The 26,113-nt window shown below is 36.1% G+C and overlaps 1 protein-coding gene across 3 annotated transcripts in view; it reads right to left on the bottom strand.

Annotated features, from left to right (window-relative positions):
- LOC133520346 (EGFR adapter protein-like) overlaps nt 1-26,113 on the bottom strand; it is a 331,460-nt gene that overhangs the window by 6,784 nt on the left and 298,563 nt on the right. For all 3 annotated transcript variants that reach the window (XM_061854720.1, XM_061854719.1, XM_061854721.1), the window contains one exon: nt 21,083-21,163. In XM_061854720.1, coding sequence (XP_061710704.1) covers nt 21,083-21,163 — 81 coding nt within the window. The remainder of the gene's footprint in view (nt 1-21,082; nt 21,164-26,113) is intronic.

Raw genomic sequence — 26,113 nt, 5'->3', positions numbered from 1 at the left:
CGTCAACATTCTTGTTGTGACAGATAGCCCATTTAGTTTAGAAATAGGTTAATATATTGAGTTTAGGAGCATTCATGCTACGAGTAGTTTCTTTCAGTCCAGTTTGTGTTTGTTCTAATTATATGCTTTACCACAAATTATTTTCTTTAAAAACAAACGAAAGATACGTTTGATGGCATGCGGTGAAGCCTGTTTCAGACAGAAAGGGCAATTTTTGACTGATTATTTTGATGACTTGATATTTACTGAGTAAACCATAGAGAAAGGTGAATACATGGCTTATGTATCCAATCTATTATTACTCGTAGATGCTCGGGTGACTGTATTTATTATTCCAACACAAAATAATATTGCAGCAAACGTAGACAACAGATTTTTTTTGACTCAATTTGTATTTGACCAATCGGACCGAACTATAAAAAGTAGATAAATGACTGTGACGTCACTGGTTCTGATTTCATATAAATTGCATAGTAGCTAATAGTTTTGACAGTTGGAAAAAAGAAGCTGATTTGATTTGACTAGTTAGTCAAGTTCCCTATTAGAAGATAGGGGCCCGTTTCATAATAGTTTGCAATATTGTAATGCAAGCGGCAGTCTTTTTATACTCATTTGATTAGAAAGAGGCTTCTAGTTGCTTATTTTACAAATTACAAACGTTAATGAAACAGGCCTTTGGTTTTATTATTTCTAACGTGCCACCAAGGTCTCGAAAAGCCAGAAAGCTACCGTTTCCCGGCGCTCATTTTATGGTCTCCGCTTATTAATGTCCATCTAAATCACAATAACAGCTTTTACAGGCTCGTTAAATGGAGGAATAATTACGTTCAGTTATTGCCTTTGTTTACTTCTGTGAACCATTTCATAACTTTACCTACGTGTGTATCTAATATCAATTACATTTAATAATGATTAAAGATATTTAAAATGGCCAATTTTTTACAGTCATTAACTGAGGCGCAAAAATCACGGCTCAAGGTTTGTCAAAGGGCAATGGAGCGGAGTATCCTGGGTATCCGAAGATCTGACAGGGTGAGGAACACAGAGCTTCGCTCCAAAACCCGTGTCGTCGATGTTGGGATGAAGACCGCCAGGCTTAAGTGGGACTGGGCTGGACATGTCTGCCGGATGAATAATGACAGATGGGCTAAAATAGCCACTAGCTGGCATCCCCGGTGTAGTCGTGGCAGAGGCAGACCGAGAAAGAGATGGCGGGACGACTTGGATGTATTTCAGCGGGACTGGCGGGACCTTGCTCAGCACAGGGAGGATTGGAAAGCTAGAGGGGAGGCCTTTGCCCAGCAGTGGGACACACAAATAGGCTAATAAAATAAAAAAAAATTTACAGTGGCCGAGACCGAATATGACCTGACGTCGTCTATACTCATTTCTTGGGAATGTTCAATACTCAATTTTAAATGGCTATGACGAATAGTCATGCATATTTGCACCGACCAAAATTCAAATCAGTCCGTATACTGATGTAGATCAATTATTTTATTCTACATACACATTTGTAACTTCTTAATATCTAAAATTTCACTTATGGAATACATTATAAATAAATAAAGATTAACTTAGACCAAGAAAAAGTTATATGAGCCAATTATAGGAGCATGTAGGGGCCATTATGTCGTACCAGGACACTAAAGGGCTTGCTTCGGATCGACCAAGGTGAAGACAACTTCATCAAGCTGCACCGACAAGAGCCGTGCTCTTAAATTAAAGGAAGAAAGATTAACTTAACACTAACAAAGTCCTTTAAATCTGTTCCCTGCGGAAGGATGCCCATAATACTGGCTACATTTCCCCGCTGAATGGCAATACTGATTTTTTGGCCAGGGAATAGAATGAATAGGAGTGAATCAGGTCTAGGGTCTCTAGTGTTGTTAAGGAGCATTTTCTTTAAATCCTTAAATATGGAGAGAAATAAAACGAATCATAATATATTAGCTAGGGTTTGAGAATGCGTTTATAAAATATGCAAGTTGAACAATGCGCGTTGATGTGAACAAATGTTTATTGTGGAAAAAATCTTCTCACGGCATTACGAAAGTGTACTTTAGACCTTAGTAAAATATAACATGAATATAATTTAAGTGATTTCAAAATAAAAGTCTGCAGTATTTGCTTTCCATTGGGCATTACTAAATTAGGTCAAAAGGGAAATTTCGTTCGCGAACCAAAAAGGAAACGCAACAGTAAAATAAAGGAGTTTAAACGTTTTCTAATTTCCCTTGGCACCGCCGTGACAATGTAGAAAATGCACAGAAGACGGGATAATTTCTCTGCGCCGGGAACTCCCTAAGCTCATAGTTTGTCGCTGTAACACCTGTCGCTGTGTCGTTGTTGGACAGTCTTACAATATTGTCTTGCACAATAATGGTGCCGTTTGAATGCAGACTCCACGAACATTAACACAGCAGTATTGCAGCGCGATATTACTGCCGACTGCATTGCTGCAGCATATGTAAAAAAATCGGACAGTAATAATGCAGTCGACAAAATCCGAACGGCGTCAGCTAAAAACGTTTGATAATTTCTCTGCTTCGGATATATGTATTATTAGTTGGGTGAATCAACTTTTTTGTTTTGTTATCCTGTCCCGTTGTCCAAGGGACAACAGTGGCACAGTTTGTTTGAAGAGACGTTGTATGCCGTTCAATTAACATGCTTAGTAGGGGGCCCATTATGGACATTGGTTATAACGATCACAAAAACGCAAGTTTGATACATTTAAGTACCATAAAATCAGTATTTCAATGAACTTTTGTCCCCTGGACAACTAATCGTAACCATGGCAACGAGTGACGCTAAAAAGTTGATTCTCCCAGTTCTTATTCAGCGCACAATAAACATTAATCGAAACACACATAGGTACAGATATTTAGAGGAACACTATTTTGAGGAAAATACGTGTGACTCGGACTAACACAAAAACATGTAATGACGAGTACTGGAGGAGCGATGTTGGAGCAGGAACGCAGCGTAGCGAGTGAGAGGGACAGCGGGAACTTGTTTTTTAAATATTATATCTCTAAAATGTGTGACTTGGATGGCACGATAACGTGTACTGCTGCTAGTAAATTATATTTGTTGTCTTGGATTTGGATACTCGTATAATTGTAATCAAACTTCACAGGTAAGTTCGTTTGATTATTAATTCTCCCAGTTCCCCTTTTTAATATTTAGTTTACACAACATAATAATGATAAAGGACCCGTTTAACCTCTGATATTTAACAAGCTAAACTAGATATGGATTTAGATTTAGATTTTTTTATTTCTTGATATTAAATTGCAATATAAATTATTTTCACCTAATCTACTTATCTGAATTTATATTATCCACTCACTTGCTTTTGGTAACTGTAGTTACCAGCTGTCACCTTAATTTTATTATAATAATAGAAGATCGTAATTTTTTTGATTATATACAATGTCAATAGGTACAGAAAATCAGCATCAAATACCAATAGTAAAATAAATTCGTCAAATGTCAAATAAATATTGGGAAATAATTATACAATGTCAAATAATAGCATAAATACGGAATAGTTATCAATATGGCTACTTATACCTAGGTATCTCGTAATGATCGTCAAATTAAAGTACAAGGGTTATGCCTAAAGTAATGGTAATAAGAATAAAACAACAAGTATCATATATTTAAATCAATTCATTATATTAAATGTCATTTCCATGTATTCTTTCACAGAATATAATGGATTATTCAATAAGAAGGATCTAAATTGGCGTTCGAATGTTTCGATTCGCAATTCTGCAGGTACGCTCATAATACAATATTTGACAATTTCATATTTAGTATTTGCTGCAATAAAGTATGGCTTTAATTCTTAACTTGCGTAAAGTACCTACATAAATTAATATCTAATATTGTCCTGGTACAATGCATCATTAATTAGATCAAGTAAGAAACAAAAAAAGTAAAAGCATTCTGGGCAAATATAAAAAATCCACTTAATTATATTTTTGGGTTGTATAAGTTATTACTTTTTTAGACAAACGCATTAATCACGCCTCACTTCGCTAAATGAGTTTTTTTTTTTTGCTCGATCACGATTGCTTGCTTGTTTTTATTTTTGTCACGATTCCTTGCAGTTTTCAACCCCGCCCACACAACGATGTTACCGAAATACAAAGCAACAACTACTGTTTTTGCTTTGTATTTCGGTAACATCGTTGACACAATTAACCCATCAGGCGGGCCGTATGCTTGTTTGCCACCGACGCGGCATACCTAATAAACAAAACAAATTACCATTCCTAGACCTCATTGAAACGAAATAAGTAGAGTCAGACCAAGATAAGTTGGCAGCGATTTTGATAGACCAGACAAGTGTTATTTTAAACGTCAAACATCTATGAATTATGACGTTTACTTAACACTTGCACAGGCTGGGCTATCAAAATCGTTGCCAACTTAGCTCGGTCTCACTCTAAATAATTTAGTGTCATCCAAACTCATATAAAACCATACATAGTTCACTTGACATCAAAACGATATCTGAATAATGTCAGTTATACTGTAATACATATATGGACAGGTCAAAGCGAAATCAACGCGCGAATGCTAACTGACATCATTCATAATTATATCGTTTCGATGTCAGGTGCATGTCCGAATGGACCTGCAACTCCTGCGAGAGTATACCCGAGAAGAGTAGGTACAACTGTGTTGATATTCAAAGATGTTTGTACCTAGGAGGTGTTGTAGGATTTAATGGGACTGGGAAGCCGAGGTGACGGAAAACCACGAGCCAGATGGTTGGACGATAGACGAAACGACGACGAAAGACCTGACATAGAACCGCCGCATACAGAACAATATGGGAATCCATGAAAGAGACAATTGTTCAGCATTGGGCGCGAATATGCTGAGAAGAGAGAGGGAGAGAGAGAGAATAATTCATTCCAAGATTTAGTTTTGTGCTTCTGAGCGGTTCTGAATAATGATATTATTAACATTAGCCGAATTATCTCCTCTTACAAGAAAAATAATGGAACGTGTTAGTGTCCAAACCGTCTTCATATTTCAATGTTCAAAAAGAAGAAGTATCCCAATAAAAAAGGTAGTATAAAACGAAAAAGTGCCATAAAATTCTAGCCTAGAAAACAATGGCAGTCGCGTGCGGCGCGGCAGTACCACGGCGGGCGCGTCACGCCAGATCTGTATCTGTTATTTATATCATCTACACTTAGGTCGAGTTTCTAATATTTTTGAGGCGACCTTTGAATGGGTTTTCTGAACTTTGTACTTACGCATGCGGTTTTGCAATCAATATAATAAGTACCTATGACCATATAAGTTTGACTCAAAACCTAAAGTTTTGTATTATTTAGTTGTTCCAATCTAAGTTTTTAAATTCTACAAATATAAAAGAATCTATTCACGTAATATCAGAGCTGCTGAGTTTGCAAAACAATTTCAGGTAATTGCCTAATTCTTAAACTTAGAGTTTTTTGTTCATATAATGTTTAAAATACCTAAACCGCTTTTCTGTAGCCGAAAAAATAATTTACATCTCGTCATTCGGTAAATATTTCCAAGAGTTTCAATCGAGCAATCTCCATTACGCTAGGCTACTATGACCCGATAGGCCCCGATGGACCCCAATCGGCCTCGAGGGACCGACGCAATCTGCACGTTTTCTATCAGACTGTGATTCTATTCTGCTGGAGGGTGCGCGAAATTTGGGGTACGGTACGAGTTAAGACTGGGAGCGATTGAATATAAAAATAATATCGAATCGGACCAAGCTGCCTGGGATCGCATTAGCATTGACAATGTTTAAAAATGTCATTAATAAATAATAATACATATTATAGGACATTATTACACAAATTGACTAAGTCCCACAGTAAGCTCAATAAGGCTTATGTTGAGGGTACTTAGACAACGATATATCGTCGGGGATAGTGCAATACCGCGCAACTAACAAAGTCGTAAGAGTTCGAAATTCAAACAATGTACAAGGTAATTGGACCTTACTGCATTTGTTAGTTACGCGGTATTGCACTATCCCCGACGATATATAATATATAAATATTTATAAATACTTAAATACATAGAAAACACCCATGACTCAGGAACAAATATCCATGCTCATCACACGAATAAATGCCCTTACCAGGATTTGAACCCGGGACCATCGGCTTCATAGGCAGGGTCACTACCCACTAGGCCAGACCGGTCGTCATTATTGTTGTCAATTTTTTATGAAATTCGGTGCAAAGTTAGCTGAGACTCTACATGCCTGGCTATGCTAGGAATGGCATGCGTGCAATATTTTTAGAAAAAACAATGCCAATGGCCATGACCGTGTCGAACCTTGGGCTTCAAAGAAGTAAGAAAAAAACGCCGATGAGACAGAGTGTAGGTACTTACATATGTATAGAAAAAAAATTATAACACATTATGACTTACGACATAAGTACAAATTCTAATATAATTGCAACAAACGAAATAAAATACGTAGGTTTAAATATATAAGTAAATATATGTAACAGGAATACGGGTGTACGAAAAGAATATCTAATTCTGGTTATTACGTATAAAAAATATTATCAAGGTTGGTCGAGACGACATAGGTACTTTACAAAAATATAAAAATTGTCGGCATTTTTTGTTACAAATGCACTCAAACGATTGTAAATATTGGGATCGCAATAGATAAATAAGACCAAATGTATCCAACCTCTCCATATTGCAACAATCTTTCAGGTTTTGGCGTTTGGTCTCCAGTATAAGCCGAGCATGTATTTAAAAATAAATTAATAATAAATCGCTCTTCGCTTTTCCCTAACGCCACAGCCCCCCAAAACGCCGTTTATCGTCGGCGTCGAACTTCAACCTAAGTGCCGCTACACACGCGGCGCTGCGACCTTCAGACTTATTGTCCACGTGTGTAGAAGCTTTAAACCTCTTTTTAGGGGTGTGCTAGGTACCTAGTTGAAATATAGTAACGTCAAAGTTAATCTACAAAACCTGTTTCAACCATAACTAAAGTTTGTCAATAAATTGACTTAATTTACAGATTACATAAATTCACATCATGTCAATGTTTGCACAAATTTACGGGAAGTAAAGACGTATGAACAAGCTTAAACTTGACTCTTGACATTGGGAACCTTACAGGCCAATTCAAGCGTACACTTGGCCCGATTTGAAGAATCAGATACGATAACGATAAGTTCTGGTTTAGATAAGTTCTCATTTAGATATCGTTTGTATGTCGTATAATTGACAGAAGCAGCTCGATTAGGGCAACCAATGTCACTTTTACGTTAGAAATATCGTAGATAGATATTATTGGGATCACAGCTGAATCGAAATAATCGTCAATTTTGACATATCGTTTAATTATCGATCTTTTAAAGATCTTTCCAAGATCTTAAACGTGTCTTAATCATTCTTCGAATCGGGCTGACTGTCATGACATACGCGTTTGCTTTAAGTCTTTTTGTATGGGATTTTGAAACAGCGCGCCAAGCGGGACGTTTTGGAAACTCAAAATCCCATACAAAATGAGACTTAACGGAAACGCGTACGTCACGTTTCGCTATCGAGTAAATTTACACTAGGGGTACAGAATGATATTTGATTCACGTTATTTAGTTATCGTGCGTCCCGCCCTCAATTCAAGCCAAGCACAAATACGAGCGAAATGCATGATAGCTGAATGAGATCAGTTAGATGTTATAAACACATTCGAACTGCCCTGTTAGTGTAATATACTTATATTATAATGTTTGCATACAATGTTATCGAACACGTGTTATCTTCTCCAGTTACGGTCTGTGTATTTATATTTGATCAAGATGCCAATTTGGAATAAACCTACATGTATTAAATAAATGTTTAACCTTTATATCGCTTGTCCCAATTTGATATACCTACGATAAAATGTAGCATGCAGTTACTTGTAATGTGAGCAGGTAAATGTTCAATATTTGTATGTAACACTCGTACAGTCAGCATCAAAAGTAGCGGATTAAACTAGGTTTCAAAACTATCTACCATTCTGTAACAACTTCACGAAATGTGGTGGTTCTATATGTAGAACAATTAAGACGGTAAAAGATATACTTTTGAATGTAAATTTTAGAGATTTATCTATATTTGGAAAAGTTATCCGGAATATCAGATACATTTGGCGCGTTGTTTCATCCGCTACTATTGATGCTGACTGTACATAAGTGGTTATAATATTATGAGAAATAAAGGCCCTGTACTAAGGAAAAAATAAAATTTTGGTTATATTATTTTGTCACACTACTATAGTTACACTATAGTTCAAGTCATCCACGACTACGCGCAGATTTGTCAAATATAATCTTTTAAACATGACAATATGAGTCGTGAATGACGTCACGATCTATAACTATAGTATATAGTCAGCTTGATAAATATCAACAACAAAAATACCGGGTCTTTATTGTTTCCCATAAAGTTTTAAGTCATAATGTATTGTTTGTCCGCATTTTCGTTAGCCATAATTTGTTTTTTCTCAGAAACGCGTAACTTTTCAGTATTGCCATAAAACAAACCTAACCTAACCTATCTATAGGATAACCTAAGGAAATTCCTGAACAGTTAACGGTTTCAGAGTTAGGACTAATTATAATATGACTATCATTACATTATGACTTTCGATAATTATGTGAAAGAAACGGATCCGATAAATACCAAATTAGGGCCAGAAAAGTAAATGTAACCTGTGCCTCCAAAAAGTTTGTGAATATCGGCCGTAAACCTGGAAATTGTGAGCGTATGTTAATTGAGAATTAGAACAAATGCTTCGTTTCTGGCGGTTTTATACGCATTCCACACGAAACGTCCTTCCACGTCGCTCGTAAACAATTTCAGTTTGCAACTTAAACAACAAAACGGCTTTTACACACTTTTATTTTATAATGTTGAATTTCAGTATGTAAGGACAAAAACTCTGGTCACGCAGGCCAGGAACAATCGAGTTTCTAGTTAACATAGTGAAATTGGAGGATAGATAGAATTAATAAAGCTATATTTGATTTATATTTTGGTCGAAACTGAATAGTTTACTTTAGTTTAACGGAGTTATTATAATTTTTAAACTTAAATCTTCCGCAACAATTGAAACAAACGCACCGGCTATTATAAAACTGCGCTAAATTTTGTTTGAGTTACGCGAAACTACGGGAAACAGTTGACATGGGTTTTTAATAGTAAATACATAATGGTTTCATTTCAAATTGTAAAAATTTACACTCCGACTAAGAATGTCCAAAAATAACATTTTTTTTTATTACGAAAAGGTAAGCATTTGACCACAATCTCACCTGATGGAAAGTGCCGATGCAGTCTTGGATGGAACATGCTTACCTAAAAGATGTCTATTCACTCTCGATTTAAAAAGGCAAAACATGACAGCCATTAGTTAAATAAAACTTTCTTAAAAAAAAATTAAATTCTATTTAATTAATTAATATTAACAGCAACCTCTTAGAAACCTCTGTTCAATTTGTAACAAGCAGAAATGACAAAATGACAAACAATTATCAACGGTTTTGTCAGATTCGACAGACGATTTTTAATAACACCTTTAAAATACAAAATATACAGGGTGATTTCTGGGTCGTGATCCAGAACCACTTTTTCTGACTCTGTAAATGATCCACATTATCATATGGTAGTATTTGATTAAAATATAATTACTGATTTTTTTCTTAAAAATAAGTAAAATTAATCTTATACTAAGTAATCATGACCCCTATGACTTTTGACATACGCTGTATGGAAAGCGACAAGACGTCACATTGAGTAGGGTGACCAAATTGTATGCAAAAATGTTTTATTTTTTTTCTACTGGTAATCTGAAAAATAATCATGATTATTGGTGATAATAAATAATTAGCAATATCATTAGGCTCATCTTTGAATTCTGTACGATGTATCATAGTTGCCACATCCTGATTTGACAGTCGAAGTCAAAGTTATGTTAACATATTTCGCCTTATTACCAAAAAATGTGCAAAAGTGTAAACATATTTTAGACGTCGACTGGACAAGTCATTATTTACTATCAAATACCGCTAGGTACCGATTTCCATAAATTAATGACGATTTATCGACACCGATATATTAACACCCGAACCCTGAAGTAGGCCTGTAACATGTCACCTTACCCAAACCATAACCAGCAACGTGTCACCCTTATACCTCCATTACACAGGGCCGACCTCACTTATGTAAACGGTTCTATTATTTATGATTTACAGTGACATTACCCAGGTGAGGTTACGTGCGAATATGTGAACGTTTTCGTAATGAAGGTGAACTTTGACATTAACATTAGTTATAATAAACAAAACTTTAGAAGTTTTATAACGTATTTTGCTGGTTTAATAATGTATATTAATTACTATATTGGAGCTATATATTTATTTAATTTTGCACGTAATAGCGTATTTAATTAAGCATTATGATATTGGTAGTAGCTTTAGTATTGGTTCTACACAAATTGAAACAACGAAGAGTCTATTTACTATGTAAATAATAATTAAGAGACGAAAATAAATATTTTTGTCAGAATTCAGCGTAGTTTAATATAAACAATAAAAAATATTAATAAAGTATTAATTAAAAATATATATATCTATGAACCACCGCTACAAAACCTGACTTTCAACCAAAAGCCGCTTCCAAATTGGTTTACTCATTTAAGATCTACAGTACCACAAACAGACACATACACATAGCGGACAAACTTTATAACAGCCCACTTTATGCATCGGGGTTATAAAATATTACGTGTCTGACAAATAATTGACAAACATAGGTACATTCTATAACTTTCATTGTTGATATATCTAGTATTCACTTTAAATTGAGCATATAATATTGTTAGAGTCCGACCAAGCTAAGTCTGCGACGATTTTGATAGCACACGCAGTGCAAGTGTTATTTATACGTTAAAAATCAGAGAAGTTTGACGTTTAAAATAACACTTGCACTGCGTGTGCTATTAAAATTGTTGCAGGCTTGTCTTAGTCTGAATCTACTTTGCTAAATCAAAATAATATTTAATCTTTATGGAGGATTGAATATACACATGCAAGGATGAAAGACATACTGTTTAGTGCTAAGAGCGGCGGTCTCGACTCAGGTTTTCAGACTCTTATACTTAAATCAAAGCTTGGGTCGTTTTTAACGGGTGCACTATATTTTTTATAATTACTTTTCATATTTCATAGTTTAATGTATCGTTATTTTGAATAACGTAATAAATGGTAATAAATTCTCAATAAATATATCACAGTCTTAGTCTGAATCAAATGAAAGTAGAAATAACTTATTAGGTACAGATTTTAAAACTTCGAATGTCGTTCCTAATATGTTCAACCTTGCCCTATTATGAACTTAAATATAGATACAGAAGGTCCTTCAATTAATAATACCTATATTGCATCTGAATATCAGGAAGTATCGTCTTTGTTAAGCAACAATCTTGAAAGTAGCAAGGAAGATATTCCTTCAGGTTTCACGTATAGGATGCCTGTCTGTAGTGTACCAAGTATTAAGCAAGGTTGATCTGACCTCCTTTAGTAAATATAACTTTGTGTAGTCTAAGTAACAATGTGATGACCTTCACGACCTGTCTGGCCTAGTGGGTAGTGATGTAGTGACCCTGCCTATGAGGCCGATGGTCCCGGGTTCAAATCCTGGTAAGGGCATTAATTTGCGTAACGAGCATGAATCCTGAGTCATTAGTGTTTTCTATATACTTATTTGTGTGTAATACCTAATTAACGGCATACATAATGTTATTATTGGTATAATGAGCATAAGGTATATTTACACTTCGTCTAATATACATTGCCATAATCGCCACCTTACCTTTCCGAAAGATTTAGTTATTTAGCTGCTGGTAGTGGTCATCGCCTTCGATCAAGCACTAATCTTTCACTCACAATTCCTTCCAATACGACGCGCACATCCAAAATATCCTTTACTGTCCATGCCGTTAAGTTATGGAACGAGATTCCGGTGTCCGTGAGGCAATCCCAATCTGTAGCATCACTCAAAGAGAGGCTTATAAAATTGTGGCTTTCCGATAGTTTGGTTACGACTTCCTAGTTCCATTCAGTACTTCTACTTTTTTTAATTTACTTTACTTTTCTGGTTCGAATTCATATCTATTAATATTATATATTGAATATTTATTTATTTTTATTTATGTTATATATATGTATGCATTATTTTATGGTTATTTTTCTGTCTATGCATATTTGTATCAATGTGTATTCAAAACGTGCATTTCATTAATTTCAGTGATTGTACACTTTTGTTTGTGTTTGTCATTCATTCACCGTTACTTCTGTTTTACTATTTCCTCAAAGGTTAACTGGAAGAGATCCCATACAGGGATAAGTTCGCCTTTGTTGTATTTAATTTACTCTGTAACTGTGTTTTTCGTGTTTTTATTTCTATGTACAATAAAGTATACACATACTTATGATATACATACATAATTATTACATACTCCAAAGCATATTATTTGTTCTTACAACTTACAAGTGACATCACATAATTATTTGTGTGGCAAAAATGGATTAGGTTAGATTGAAACTGCGACTCTGCACAAACGAATAACTGGGTCCTAATTCTTTTCGTTGTTTTGTTTTATGTCCCCAAAAATGAGACATAGTGGAACTTTTTGTATGAAATGAAATTTTGTTTTTAATTTTTCTCGTGTAAAATAAGATTAAGAAACGTTGACCCCTACACCATGCGAGATGCATATTCGTAGCTTGAAAGAGATATTGGAGAGGATCAACTTCTGGTCTATATTAATTGCAATAATTATATGTCTATCTCAATTCAAAGTGCTCCACATTCGCTTACCTCCCGCGTTCACGGAACCCGACACTTTCAACCTTCAGACGTAATTAAATCCGGACCCTAAGTTATGCGTTATTGCCTCTTCGCACGACAGTCCCCGACGACTGTCTCTGTCGCACGTACAGGGTCAAGTATACGCGTCCCGTTTTAAGCGAAAGTGAGGTTGGACGGAATTCCTATTACAACTGGTATACTAAGTAACAGTTTTAACTGATCACCTATGGACCTTATGCGTTTGTAATAAGGTTTATATATGGTCATAAAGTGTGGACGATGGTACTTATGTTACAGCGCAGTGTTTTTCGAGCTTTTGGCTCACTGTGGGTGCGTGTATTGGCAGGAATGCGTTCCTTATTGACCGAGCGTTAGCGAAGACCTCCGTTTCAGCTTGAGCAAACATGCTTTCTTATGTCAGGATGTTCTCCTTTGCAGGTCGCACTTCGCAACCGATTCTGGTAAGTTTGTGAGCAAACATGCTTTCTTATGTCAGGATGTTCTCCTTTGCAGGTCGCACGTCGCAACCGATTCTGGTAAGTTTGTGAGCAAACATGCTTTCTTATGTCAGGATGTTCTCCTTTGCAGGTCGCACTTCGCAACCGTTTCTGGTAAAAGTTTGTGAGCAAAATTATTGGTAGATAGATTTTTTCTGTCATTAATTTTTTTTTGTTATTTCTAAATGACAGATTTTAGCATAATTGTGAGATCGCTGTGTGCTCTCTGCTTAGCCTTAAGATTGACTGGTAGAGAATGCCTTGTGGCATTAAGTCCGCCTTTTGTACTATAAGATATGTTTTTTTCTTTTGTGCAATAAAGATTACATAAATAAATAAAGACTCAAAGAAGAAAATATTTTTAAAAAAAAGGTCTACAACTCACAGATGACCCATTTATAACTTATATTAACACAAAACGATAAAAGATTATTTTTAAACAATAAGTCCCGTAACCTTTTACCCGATTTTAAAAACAGTTAAAATAAGTAATTAGGGCGGAGTCCCATTGCTCACGATAACGAACCGAATTTACGTCCCTTTGTCAGCGATAAGGAAAACTGTTTCTAACTCCAATAAAACTTTATAACCATTTTGTTTTGAGCGTTCGACCCTTACGTTTGTGAGTTAATACTTTTAAAAAGTAGAATTGTTGGGTGTTTTTAAACTTAAAATGACCTTCGCAGATTGGATTTGTGAATGAGTTTTAGAACGGAAAGAAATTAGAAGTTTTTATGTCCGACCTTCAAAATGTGTAAATTATACAACAATCTCTGCAGTTTGTGTTCAAAAGTATCTGTTCTATAGACTACTATTAGTGAAAAAGGGTACAAGTCTCTGGCAGCGCAGGTGTAAAGGGGTGTAAGTTCCACGTAACACTTATGCCCTTATACACCTAAACTGCCAGAGACTTGTACCCTTTTTCACTAGGGCTACAGTATTGGTTCTACATATAAATATACATTTATTTTTGTTATGGTACTAGGGGACATATCAAATCATTTTATTACTTACTAGCTGTGCCCGCGGCTCCGCTCGCGTGGTATTCGGTCTGTGTCAGTAACCGGCTCATTCACCGCTAATTTCTCTGCCTCTCCCCTGGAGGTGGAACTTGAAGTAAAGTTGACAGATGGATACGCTAGAGGACTGTAGTCTAGATAAAATATTTTACAATTAGGTACCACTTAATAAAACTACACTCGGCATTTTTCATAAGGCATTTTTAGTTTTTAGTTCTTATGGCATTTTAACGCGTATAAAATGCGAGTCCCAAATCGTTTGAAATTTACACCGCAAACATCAGAGAATTTTTTTTTTCATAGTACCCACCTTCGTAGCCATTATTAAGTGCTTAAAAGAGGCGATACGTATGAATATGGATACGATAAAATTACGATTAGGTATAATTCATGTCGAAGAAAATATTTTTTTTAGATAATTATGCAGTTATACGCGTGTTGATGTGTGTTGATTTTGCCACTACTTAACTATGTAAGTAAACTCATTATTAACCGACTTCAAGATTTCAAAAGGAGGAGAATCGAGGGAACTCTTCAAATATGAAAGTCATACATATAATGATTTTTGTATTTTCTTTAACAAATCTAGCAATTACATTTAAAAAAGTGACATTTGATGAAGTGGAACTGCTGATGATGATCAAAATGGAACTCTTCAACGATACACAGTACACGTTTGGCGATTTGTCCTCTTCGCTGTGTTTGTTAAGTAAATTAGATTTCCAAGACAAATTTTTGTCAAGTTCGAGTTCCGACGATGGGGTCCATGAGGAATCGAGGGAACTCTTCAAATGTGAAAAGCATACATATAGTGATTTTTGTATTTTCATCAACAAATCAAGTATTTACATTTGTAGAAGTGACATTTGATGAAGTGGAGCTGTTCATGATGAACAGAATGGAACTTCAACGATGCATAGTTCACGTTTGGCAATTTGTTCTCTGTTCATGTTTGTCAAGTAGTTAGGTTTTCAAGACACTTTTTAGGGTTCCGTAGCCAAATGGCATAAAACGGAACCCTTATAGTTTCGCCATGTCCGTCTGTCTGTCTGTCTGTCTGTCTGTCTGTCTGTCTGTCTGTCTGTCTGTCCGAGGCTTTGCTCCGTGGTCGTTAGTGCTAGAAAGCTGAAATTTGGTATGGATATATAAATCAATAAAGCCGACAAAGTCGTACAATAAAATATAAAAATTTAATTTTTTTTAGGGTACCTCCCCTACACGTAAAGTGGGGGTGAATTTTTTTTTTCGCTTCAACCCTAGAGTGTGGGGTATCGTTGGAAAGGTCTTTCAAAACTAATACGGGTTTTCAAGAAACATTTTTTGATAAAGTGAATATATTCGGAGATAATCGCTCCGAAAGAAAAAAAAAATGTGTCCCCCCCCCCTCTAACTTTTGAACCATAGGTCAAAAAAATATGAAAAAAATCGTGGAAGTAGAGCTTAGGAAAGACATTAAATGAAAACTATAGCGGACATGATCAGTTTAGCTGTTTTTGAGTTATCGCAAAAAGTTTTCCCTTCATACTAAAAAGACTTACTTTAATTAGGTACTGATTATGCAAATTTGCCTATTTGTTTAACTCGGGTGAAAGGTACCATTTACTATACTTTAAGCTCCAGTTTAGCTTATTGTGACGGAAGAGTAACTACGGAACCCTACACTGAGCGTGGCCCGACATGCTCTTGGCCGGTTTTTATTTATATTTCTATCCTATTTCGTTTTTTTAATAATTATCTGGTGCTTTATTTCATGCATGGTGTGAAATAATTTATCTTAAATACAGTCGAATACCCTATTGCGGGTATCCGGGTATCTTACCAGTCAACCATAGGGCAAATCTGAAATGTGTCAAGGTGGGTGCAGTGACAAAAAAAAAACATGTTACCTCCTTTTATACATAATTAGGCGTAGGACGCTGTCTTTTTAATTTAATTGTATGAAATCAAAAATCAACAATAATCGTTCTTTCACCGGTCTACCTCATTGAAGTCGGTTTTTTTTTTCTTAAAAATTATTAGTTTACTTGATTACTAAATTTTTACTCTGTTTCCCAAAAGATGGCACTGTGCAATGTATGGCAATTAATTTACTGTCGTTTAATTTCGTTGTATTATTACATCAACACAATTGAAATTGAATTGATATCCGTACCCCCCTCTTCTAACTTTAGAGTTAATTTGGCAAAATCCTTCCTCGGTGGCTTAATTTCAGCACCATATCTGTTAGTTTAGCAGGGTACTCGATATTCGTAGCACATATTTGTTGTAAAAGTTTGCACCTCCTTCCTAAGTAGCGCCATAAGATTCAGGTGCAAACTTAACTCAATCGAGTGTAGTGGCTACCCCCCCCCTTCTAGGGGTTGAATTTTTATAGCCTATAACTTGGCCGGGCATTTTCTCGACAGATTAGTAAAGTTTGCATCAAAATCCGTTCAGCCGTTTTCACGTGATGCGAGGTCAAATAAACAGACAAACAGAGAAACAGACAAACAGACAAAAATTCTAAAAACTGTTGGAACGTGTTCTGTTAACGATTCTTAGTATCCCCAGCCTATTTTTTTTCGAATATCTTCCGTGTACAGACTTTCGACCCCGTTCAGCTTTATTATATGTATAGATTATTATTATTCTGTTTATTTTTCTTTTATCTTATAATTTAAACTTTATAGCACAATAAAAATAAGTATAAATGGCGGACTTAATGCCTTAAGGCATTCTCTACCAGTCAACCATAGGGCAAAACAGAAATTCTCGAATGTGGGTGCAGTGAGAAAAATAATTTAGAAAAAATGACAACTATAAGTAATTTTGAAAAACTATTTACAATTTTATGATTTTTTTTTTGCGCCTAACCCTTTAAAAGATAGCATACACCAGAGATTTTGGGACGGGTACCGCCGTGGCCGGGTGGTCAAGTAGTCAGGACGTTAGCCGCGTAATTTGAAGACGCGGGTTCGATTCCCGCCTCGGCCACCGGTGGACTTGGTCACTTTTTCTTTAGTGAATGATATTTATTTCAGTTTCAGTTTATAGTACATATCCGCTACTTTTGACGCTGACTGGAGAAGTCGTTGCAAAAGTGTAGAGAAACAATTCACCAAAATAATTTTAGGTACTTGAAGAAATATTTCTTAAGATTCAAAGAAATATAAGAGCAATCAAGATGTGCAGGGTCTTGGTCGTTTAAAATAGAATGCACCAAAGAAATGTTAGGTACTTTAGAAAGTTAAAATATCACTTAACCTATTCAAATGTTCAAACTACCACCAATATACCAATTACGGATGATTCACACCCAAATTGCCTCAAGTTTTCGTCAAAAAGACGAGTAATAACCTAATGGTGGCGTTAGAGTATTAATCAACACGCGGTAAGTGATTTAGATCACTGGCTGCCGATGTGAGGCCGTAAATCAAAGTAAGATGAGTTATTGCTGGCTTGTGTTGGTTATTGTTCAGATTACTTTAGGAATCGGTCGTCATCGACACTTTAATGGTATGTATATGAAAATACATACATGAAATCAAGGGGTAACTGGATAGAGAATATCACACGAGACGTGGAAAGAATCCAAATATTATAAGTTTTTTAACACGACTCTTATTATACACATTCAATTTTTAACTAGAAGAAGGCAACTGGTTTTCGCTACATTTGCATGTACAGACATTCTAAATTCGTTAACCATATACATAAATCATGCTCGCACCAAAATTATCCCCAAATAAATCATAACTAAACCTCACACTTCCTAACCTACCATTACCTAATCGTGGCTAAATAGCAGTCATAGCAGAGCAACAACGTATCATTACGACATAGGAGCAAATAAGACTTGGGAGAGACTGGCCGAGTCAAACGTTAAGGCTAACCAGTGTTTGAAATGCTGGGCACCTAGCCAAAATGGCAATCGTTGATAGCAAACGCCAGTAGAACAATAAGTAATCTTAGGGTTCTAATTAGTATGGAAAAAGTCACGTGAAAATTCGTAGCATTTTTTCTTTTTCGTTCGGCGTCTGTTGATGCACGATTGTCATCTTAGCTTAGTCCCAGTAAATGAAATGCTGGACTTTTATAGTTTGTGAACCTAAACCTGCTATCTGAATCAGATAGTGTGTAAGATGATAGATGACTATAGTCCTACTCATTGATTTCGATGAGGGCGACACCAGTAAATTATAGATTTTGTCGGTTGGGCTCTAATGTGGCTGGCAAGGCCGAACTTGGTCTTAAAGACGCTTTTGCAGGCGTTAAAACAGAGTTGGCCAGATGCATTGTACGTATACGCATAAGAAGGCTTCGGTCTTTCTTTGCGTTGTTGGCGGTTGGCATCCAAGGTTTTTCTCAAAAGATTTAACGTGGTTAAAGATGGTAGAACGCCAAAATATCCTGTCTGTAGCAAACTCCTCCGAACGCTTAGGGTCGATGTTGCAAGCGTTCAGGTGTCGTTTGAAGAAGTTTTTTGCAAGGACCTGTTTAGGTTACATTGGAATTGCGATTGCAAAAGCGTGACTACTGCAGCGTTGCGACGGCGGTAAACGATCAATGTCAACATCTACTAATGAATCTTAAAATTACTCATTTGTCCTTTATGTCCGTACTGCACTCGACGTATATCAGATATTTAGGATTTTACGATATCGATGTACAGTCGAGGAAATTGATTCTTTGTTTACGATTCACTTTAGGTACATTGAACAGCTCTTATCATAAGTATGTACAAACAAATTTACATGAAAAGTCCGACTACTTATTCTATTATTTTATTATACAGCATAGTAGCGGATAAAACAATACGCACCAAAACTACGGTGAACCAATTTGATTCCTAGGCCACTATAGAACCATGTCATAATGACTTCTACGACAGTGCTTATTGAGTGATGCATGTCATGTATGGAGTAGTTAAAGCGACAAGGTTCTATAGTGGCCTAGGATTCGAATTGGTTCACTGTGCCTGCTACCCTGGAATACTTTTATAGAGATATATCTCTATAGTACACGTTCAAAAGTAGTGTCCCAGAGTAATTATTCTACCTAATATACAGACATAATATTTTTTTAATCCCCGACGCGAAAAGAAGGGTGTTATATATTTGACGCCAATGTCTGTGTTTGTGGCATCGTAGCTCTCCAACGGATGGTCGAGTTTTTTTTGCGGTGGCTCTTAGCTAGGTATATTTAATAGAAATCGATTTAGCATTTTGAAGACTATCAGCTCTTTTCCAAAAGTATGTAAGGCATCCTGGCGTAAAATTGATATTTTTGGTATATATCGTAGGTTTAAAATACTTAAATTTAATAGTTATTGTTAATATATTGTAGAATGATAGATTATTTTGATGCGTAATATGATCCGTTACTTTTGATGCTGACTTTACTACCAATTGTACGACTCGCTAACTCCAAGTAGGCGATTTGAACAACAGTCTTGGACCGATTAAAATAATAACGGCTATGGGTGTTTGTTTTGTGGAACATTGAATTATAGTTCCGGGCACAGTTTTAAGCGCCGACCAAACGTAAAATAAGTTATTGTTGTATTATCGCCCTTTTGTTTCAAGTAATAGATTCTAATTACGTTGAAAAAAATTACGCTGTGCGATGCAGGTAGTTTTTAGGGTTCCGTACCCAAAGGGTCAAACGGGACCCTATTACTGAGACTTCGCTGTCCGTCCGTCCGTCTGTCACCAGGCTGTATCTCATGAACCGTGATAGCTAGATAGTTGAAATTTTCACAGATGATGTATTTCTGTTGCCGCTATAACAACAAATACTAAAAACAGAATAAAATGAATATTTAAGGGGGGCTCCCATTCCCATACAACAAACATATTTTTTGTGCCGTTTTTATAAATAATGGTACGGAACCCTTCGTGCGCGAGTCCCACTCGCACTTGCCCGGTTTTTTACTAAATAAGGCCGTTAAAGCTCTGTCAACGTTACGTTGTTTAAATAGCAACGTCTAGTGCTTCTACAAAGGTAAATAAGTTGAGTATATATGTAGGTAAATTTAAACATCACAAACGGTATTCTAGTCTAGTCGGTCGTGAGTTGTGACCCTGCCTACAAAGTCTCGGGTACGAATCTATGTAACTATGTGGGATTAAGTTGATTTATGTAAAATTGTTCTAAATAAGATAAAATATGTTATCTTATCTAAAGAGGCGCGGTGGGGTGGAGCTGCGACGCGAACGCCATTCGGAACACATCTCCCACAGGCGAGTTCAGTTCTTCTGTTTATTATCTTATGCTATCTTACCCAAAGCGGCGTGGAGGTCTGTAGCTGCGACGCGAACGCCATTCGGAACGCATCTCCCACCAGCGAGTTCAGTTCTTCTGTTTGTTAACTTTGTTATCTTAACGTAGGCGCGGTGGGCTGGAGCTGCAACGCGAACACCATTCGGAACACATCTCCCACCAGCGAGTTCAGTTCTTCTGTTTATAATTTTATATTATCTTACCCAAAGCGGCGCGAAGGGCTGCAGCTGCGACGCGAAATCCATTCGGAACGCATCTCACACCGGCGAGTTCAATTCTTCTGTTTGTTAAGTTTGTTATTTTACCCAAAGAGGCACGGTGGGCAGGAGCTGCAACGCGAACACCATTCGGAACACATCTCCCACCAGCGAGTTCAGTTCTTCTGTTTATTATCGTACGTTATCTTACCCAAAGCGGCGCGGAGGGCTGCAGCTGCGACGCGAACGCCATTCGGAACGCATCTCCCACCAGCGAGTTCAGTTCTTCTGCCTGCAGACAAACAGACAAATATTCAATTACAGCACACTAGCAAATCAACAATTATATTTACATAAATATATACATATAATAAGTAAATATATACATATAATACAAAAGCGGTGGTGGCCGAGTGGATATGACGTCCGACTTTCAATCCGGAGGTCGCGGGTTCAAATCCTGGCTCGTACCAATGAGTTTTTCGGAACTTATGTACAAAATATCATTTGATATTTACCACTAGCTTTTCGGTGAAGGAAAACATCATGAGGAAACCTGCATACATCTGCGAAGAAATTCAAAGGTGTATGTGAAGTCCCCAATCCGCATTGGGCTAGCGTGGGGACTATAGCCCGAGCCCTCTCGCATGAGAGGAGGCCTGTGCCCAGCAGTGGGACGTATATTGGCTGAATTATTATATTATTGTATACATATAATAAATAAATAAATAATTTTCTTGAAGAAAATTAGTGACGCGATGAATGTCATAATGGCGGAAGTAATGAGGCGGCAAATGTAACTTATATTATTAAGGATATTGAATCGTTGACAGAAAGAGCGACGGCAACAACGACGCCGAAACAGTAATGCAGGCTGCAGTTGACATCCGAACGTCTCCTTTAGATGCTTAACTTGTAATAAAGTATATAATATATTATATTCCCTGTGACCAACAGTGGGACGTAAATAAAACGGGTGATTGATCACTTTTATCACAATCACAAATGTGTGATGGCGAAAAATGTTACTGAATACAATGGTATTCAGTTACATTTTTCGCCGTTTTCTCAAACTAACGACCGTTTTGCAGAACAATTACAACTTGAGCATAAAAATAATACTAAATGGCAAACGCACTCAACGCAGCGATTCGAGTCGCATCGAGTAGTTTCGGAACAGCGTATTTGAGTGCTGCCTTAATGCAATGCGATGGAGCCAAGCCGACGGCGGGACGACACAGAAAGTTTTACTTAAATTATTTTCAATAAAATACTTCTTTTGTTACTTTTCAAGCTGTTCGACTATGGAATCCCTGCCTCTTTCTATCTTAAGGTGGGCTGTAACAGAGACACCTAAACTACACTTTTTATCTTCTTCATGACACTTTTATCTGATTAGATTTCCTCTATGGCTGGCACTGTTATATGCATTTATTTATGTGTATATATTTATGTATGTGTTTTTCATGTTGTATTGTTTGTTTTGTGTGTATTTTGTGATAGGTATATTTTATTGCATTTGCAACACCTAAGTATATACATTGTGTGAATTGATTAATTTCCGCTACCTAAAGGTTGTCTGGAAGAGTCCGCTTATTGTTTTATCTAATTGTGTTGTGTTTTATATTTGTATTGTTTTCTTTTATAGAGGTTGTATTGTTTGTTTTGTGTGTATTTTGTGATAGGTATATTTTATTGCATTTGCAACACCTAAGTACATACATTGTGTGAATTGATTAATTTCCGCTACCTAAAGGTTGTCTGGAAGAGACCGCTTATTGTTTTATCTAATTGTGTTGTGTTTTATATTTGTATTGTTTTCTTTTATAGAGCTGTGCAATAAAGAGTATAATTTGTGCTTACTGTATTGTATCGTTATAAATACATTTTGAATAATAAGTGACTGCTAGGCTGTTTTGAATCTGATCTCAAATTTTATATTTATAATTGTAAATTGTATATTAATTAAGTACAATTTGTTGGTTTTTACCCTATTTCCTAATGGATGAGCGGGGTCTCCCGGCACAAGTATATACTTAATGGCAGATTCCAGCCTTTTATGTTTTGTGTATTAAGTATAAGTTAAGTTAAATAAATTTGTATGAAAATTCCTGACATAAAACAGTCCTGAAATCGAGACTGCAAGGTTTTTAACTTTTAAATTTTTCACAAAAGAGAACAAATCGTCTCCACTCATCTCCGCCTCAGTGAAAAGGCATCCTTAAATCGCTCTCGCAACCGCTTCTTCCCAAGCTACAGCCTTTTCAACGGGCTCCTGTATTTTTCACCCCTCTAGTGCATTATGCTATGCGGCAATTACGCGGTTTTATTCAAAACACAATGCTCAACTCAGAAAATATAACCACGGATACATTTTGTAGTAAATGAAACAACGCGCCAAAAGTATCTGCCATCCGGGATATATTTTCCAAATAGACATAAATCTGTTCAGTTTGCATTTAAAAAGGCCTGTTACGGTGTAATTTTAAGGAAATAAAGAATTTTGTATTTGTAATTTTTATATATATAGAGACATTTCTCTTTTTGTCACGCTGATACAGGATAAAGTACTGTTAGTAGCAGATACTTTTGACGCGTATGTAGTTCAGTCAGCTAATTTTGATGCTGACTGAGCAGAACTTATTCAATTTTGCCTCCCATGACAAACCTTGCCTGGCTTGATCACTTTTGTACCCTTATTAGGAATTAGATCAAATCAAATCAAATCGTTTATTTACCAAACCTTTCATACAAATTGACATAACAGATTTAACTTAACATAAATTAGATTTTACAATTAAGCTAATATCCATCGGCCCCAAACTAGGCTCAGCCTAAATGAAGACAAAATTTGGAAAATAAACATTTTTTCTCAAAAATGGACGGCAAAGTCGACTTTCTGGGAAAAAATATACGTAAGATCGTTGCTTCTGTAAAATATTTCTATTACTATATTTATATTACTTGCACCATTTTTGAGAAAGTATAACTCGGCTGGAAAGGTACTTGCTGGCTTCGGATTCAATTAAACAGACTCCCAAGGTCATCCGTTTAAAATGAATTTACAGTAGCTACTTCCGAGCTTCGACAAAAATTTACTATTTCAAACCTGGGCTATAACCGCGAAAACCGAAGTTCTTCAATTGCGGACATTTTTCTCTGACACTCTAATTACCTCTTAGCGAGAGTAGAAGAGAAAGATCCTCGCAATTTGCGAATTTCGGTTTTCGCGGTAGGCCCCCGCCCAGGCCACGTTGAGCCAGTCTGTCGCCCGCGATATTTCTTTTCTGGACGACCTGCAAACCATCAAGAAAAGAGCGTACTCTCATCTTAAAGGCTGGCAACGTTTTTGCGATTCCTCTGATGTTGCAAGTGTCCATGGGCGACGAATTGCTTACCATCAGGAGATTCGACTGCTCGTTTGCCTCAAATATAATTACAAAAAATACTGTCTTCGTATTCAGCGCGTAAAATATATTTAAAATGTAAATAATATATATAACCGTGATAAAGTTCTTTAGGTACTAAAACTGTCTTTAAAAAAAAGCATATGCACTTCAACCGTAAAAAGAAACACGATATAAATCCACGCCAAAACAAAATTAATGATAAAAATTCCTTTCCGAAATAACTTTACAGTGTGTCGAAAGAAATTTGTATTATAATATCCAAGTGTCACACGTAAACACGATTTACTACAACCATGACAAAAAACAAAAAACCAATACACCTACAAGCCAATTTACAATCGCTTACCAATGCCGCTCACGAACTGTATTTTTCTACACAAATTTATTACCAACAACTGACAACATGAAGTCAAACAGAAAACTACATTTTTCAACGGAATGTGTTACAAAAGCTAAGACAAACTATAGCTCTATAAACATTGCTCCTCTATTAAGGAATCTCATTGTACCAACACACCTTTACAATCAATTCATTCAATTTTGAACCATATATTGATAGCTATAAGGAACGTATAGACGCAGGAATGCGCTTAAAAAAGTTGCTATCGAAACAGAAAAAGGTAATCCTTATATGTTGACGTATAAAGCTTATTGTTCCGCAAAAGCCAAAGCGTTTGCAGTTAGCATGTAATTTGAACTTTATTTGTATTGATTTAAAGTTGAAAATAAAAGTATGCTATAGGTGTCGTGAGATATGGCCGCCCACGTGGGGTAGAAAGTGCAACGATTTGTTGTGACAGGATTGTGTTATGGCGTATTTGGGACGCAAATCTTAAAATAAGATACATCATTTTGTTCGACGGCGGAGGAAATGTATGTGCTTCTTTTATGCAAAATGTGACCTATATCATTTTGATTGTATACACCGAAATACATTTAAAAAGGTTCTTATTAATAAAAATCGTTACAAATTTTATTAGGTTATTTATTGCATCCTTAACTATTTTTAATGGGCCATGTAATCAAAACTGCTTCGGGGTTGAATTTATACAAATAGATAAGTACCTACCTACCAGCATAGATAAATAAATACATGAGCTTAGAGTGCCCACTCCATACATAGATAAAAATCGGCCAAGAGCATGTCGGGCCATGCTCAGTGTATAGATTCATACTAGGTATTCATAGTTACCATTCTGCCAAAATAGACCAAACGGGGGCTATTAGTAAGTATCATTTTGCAGCGCTTTGTACGTCTTTTTACTAAGAGAAGATTTTTTTTCAAAAACTCAAAAACGACTGGACCGGTTATGTTCGCTATAGTTTTCCTTGAAAGTATTTATTAAGCTGTTGTTTCAAGATTTTTTCATATTTTTTTGACCCACTGTTCAAAAGTTAGAGGGGGTGACACATATTTTTTTTTTCTTTACAATACAAAACCTTATTGCACTTAATGATGATACTGTTAAACAATAATTCTTCAGATAAATATAATATAACTTCCTCAAACCACCAATTGAAAAAAAAACTGACCACTGACCTGCCCAAGTGCCTACTTAAATGCTGTCCATACACCCTTCCAAACAAGAAAAATAGTTTTCTAAGACCACTTATAGATACAACTTGAAGGGACAAAAATAGAATTAATTGTTACAAAAATACTCCTCTACTTGAGTCATAACTGGCGTCTTTAAATGATTACATTACCACGCGTATCGCAGTAACTTGCTCCCAACTGGTTCCTTACACATACTAAGTACACGTTTATTAATGGTACAGATAATTGTAATAACATGCTTGGTGATGTCGCTTTTCCTGTACAAACTAAGATA

This window comes from Cydia pomonella, chromosome 8, assembly GCF_033807575.1.
Source record: "Cydia pomonella isolate Wapato2018A chromosome 8, ilCydPomo1, whole genome shotgun sequence".
NCBI classification, from domain to species: Eukaryota; Metazoa; Arthropoda; class Insecta; order Lepidoptera; family Tortricidae; genus Cydia; species Cydia pomonella.
The sequence above is the reverse complement of the archived record's forward strand: the minus strand, read 5'-3'. Positions and strand labels throughout refer to the sequence as shown.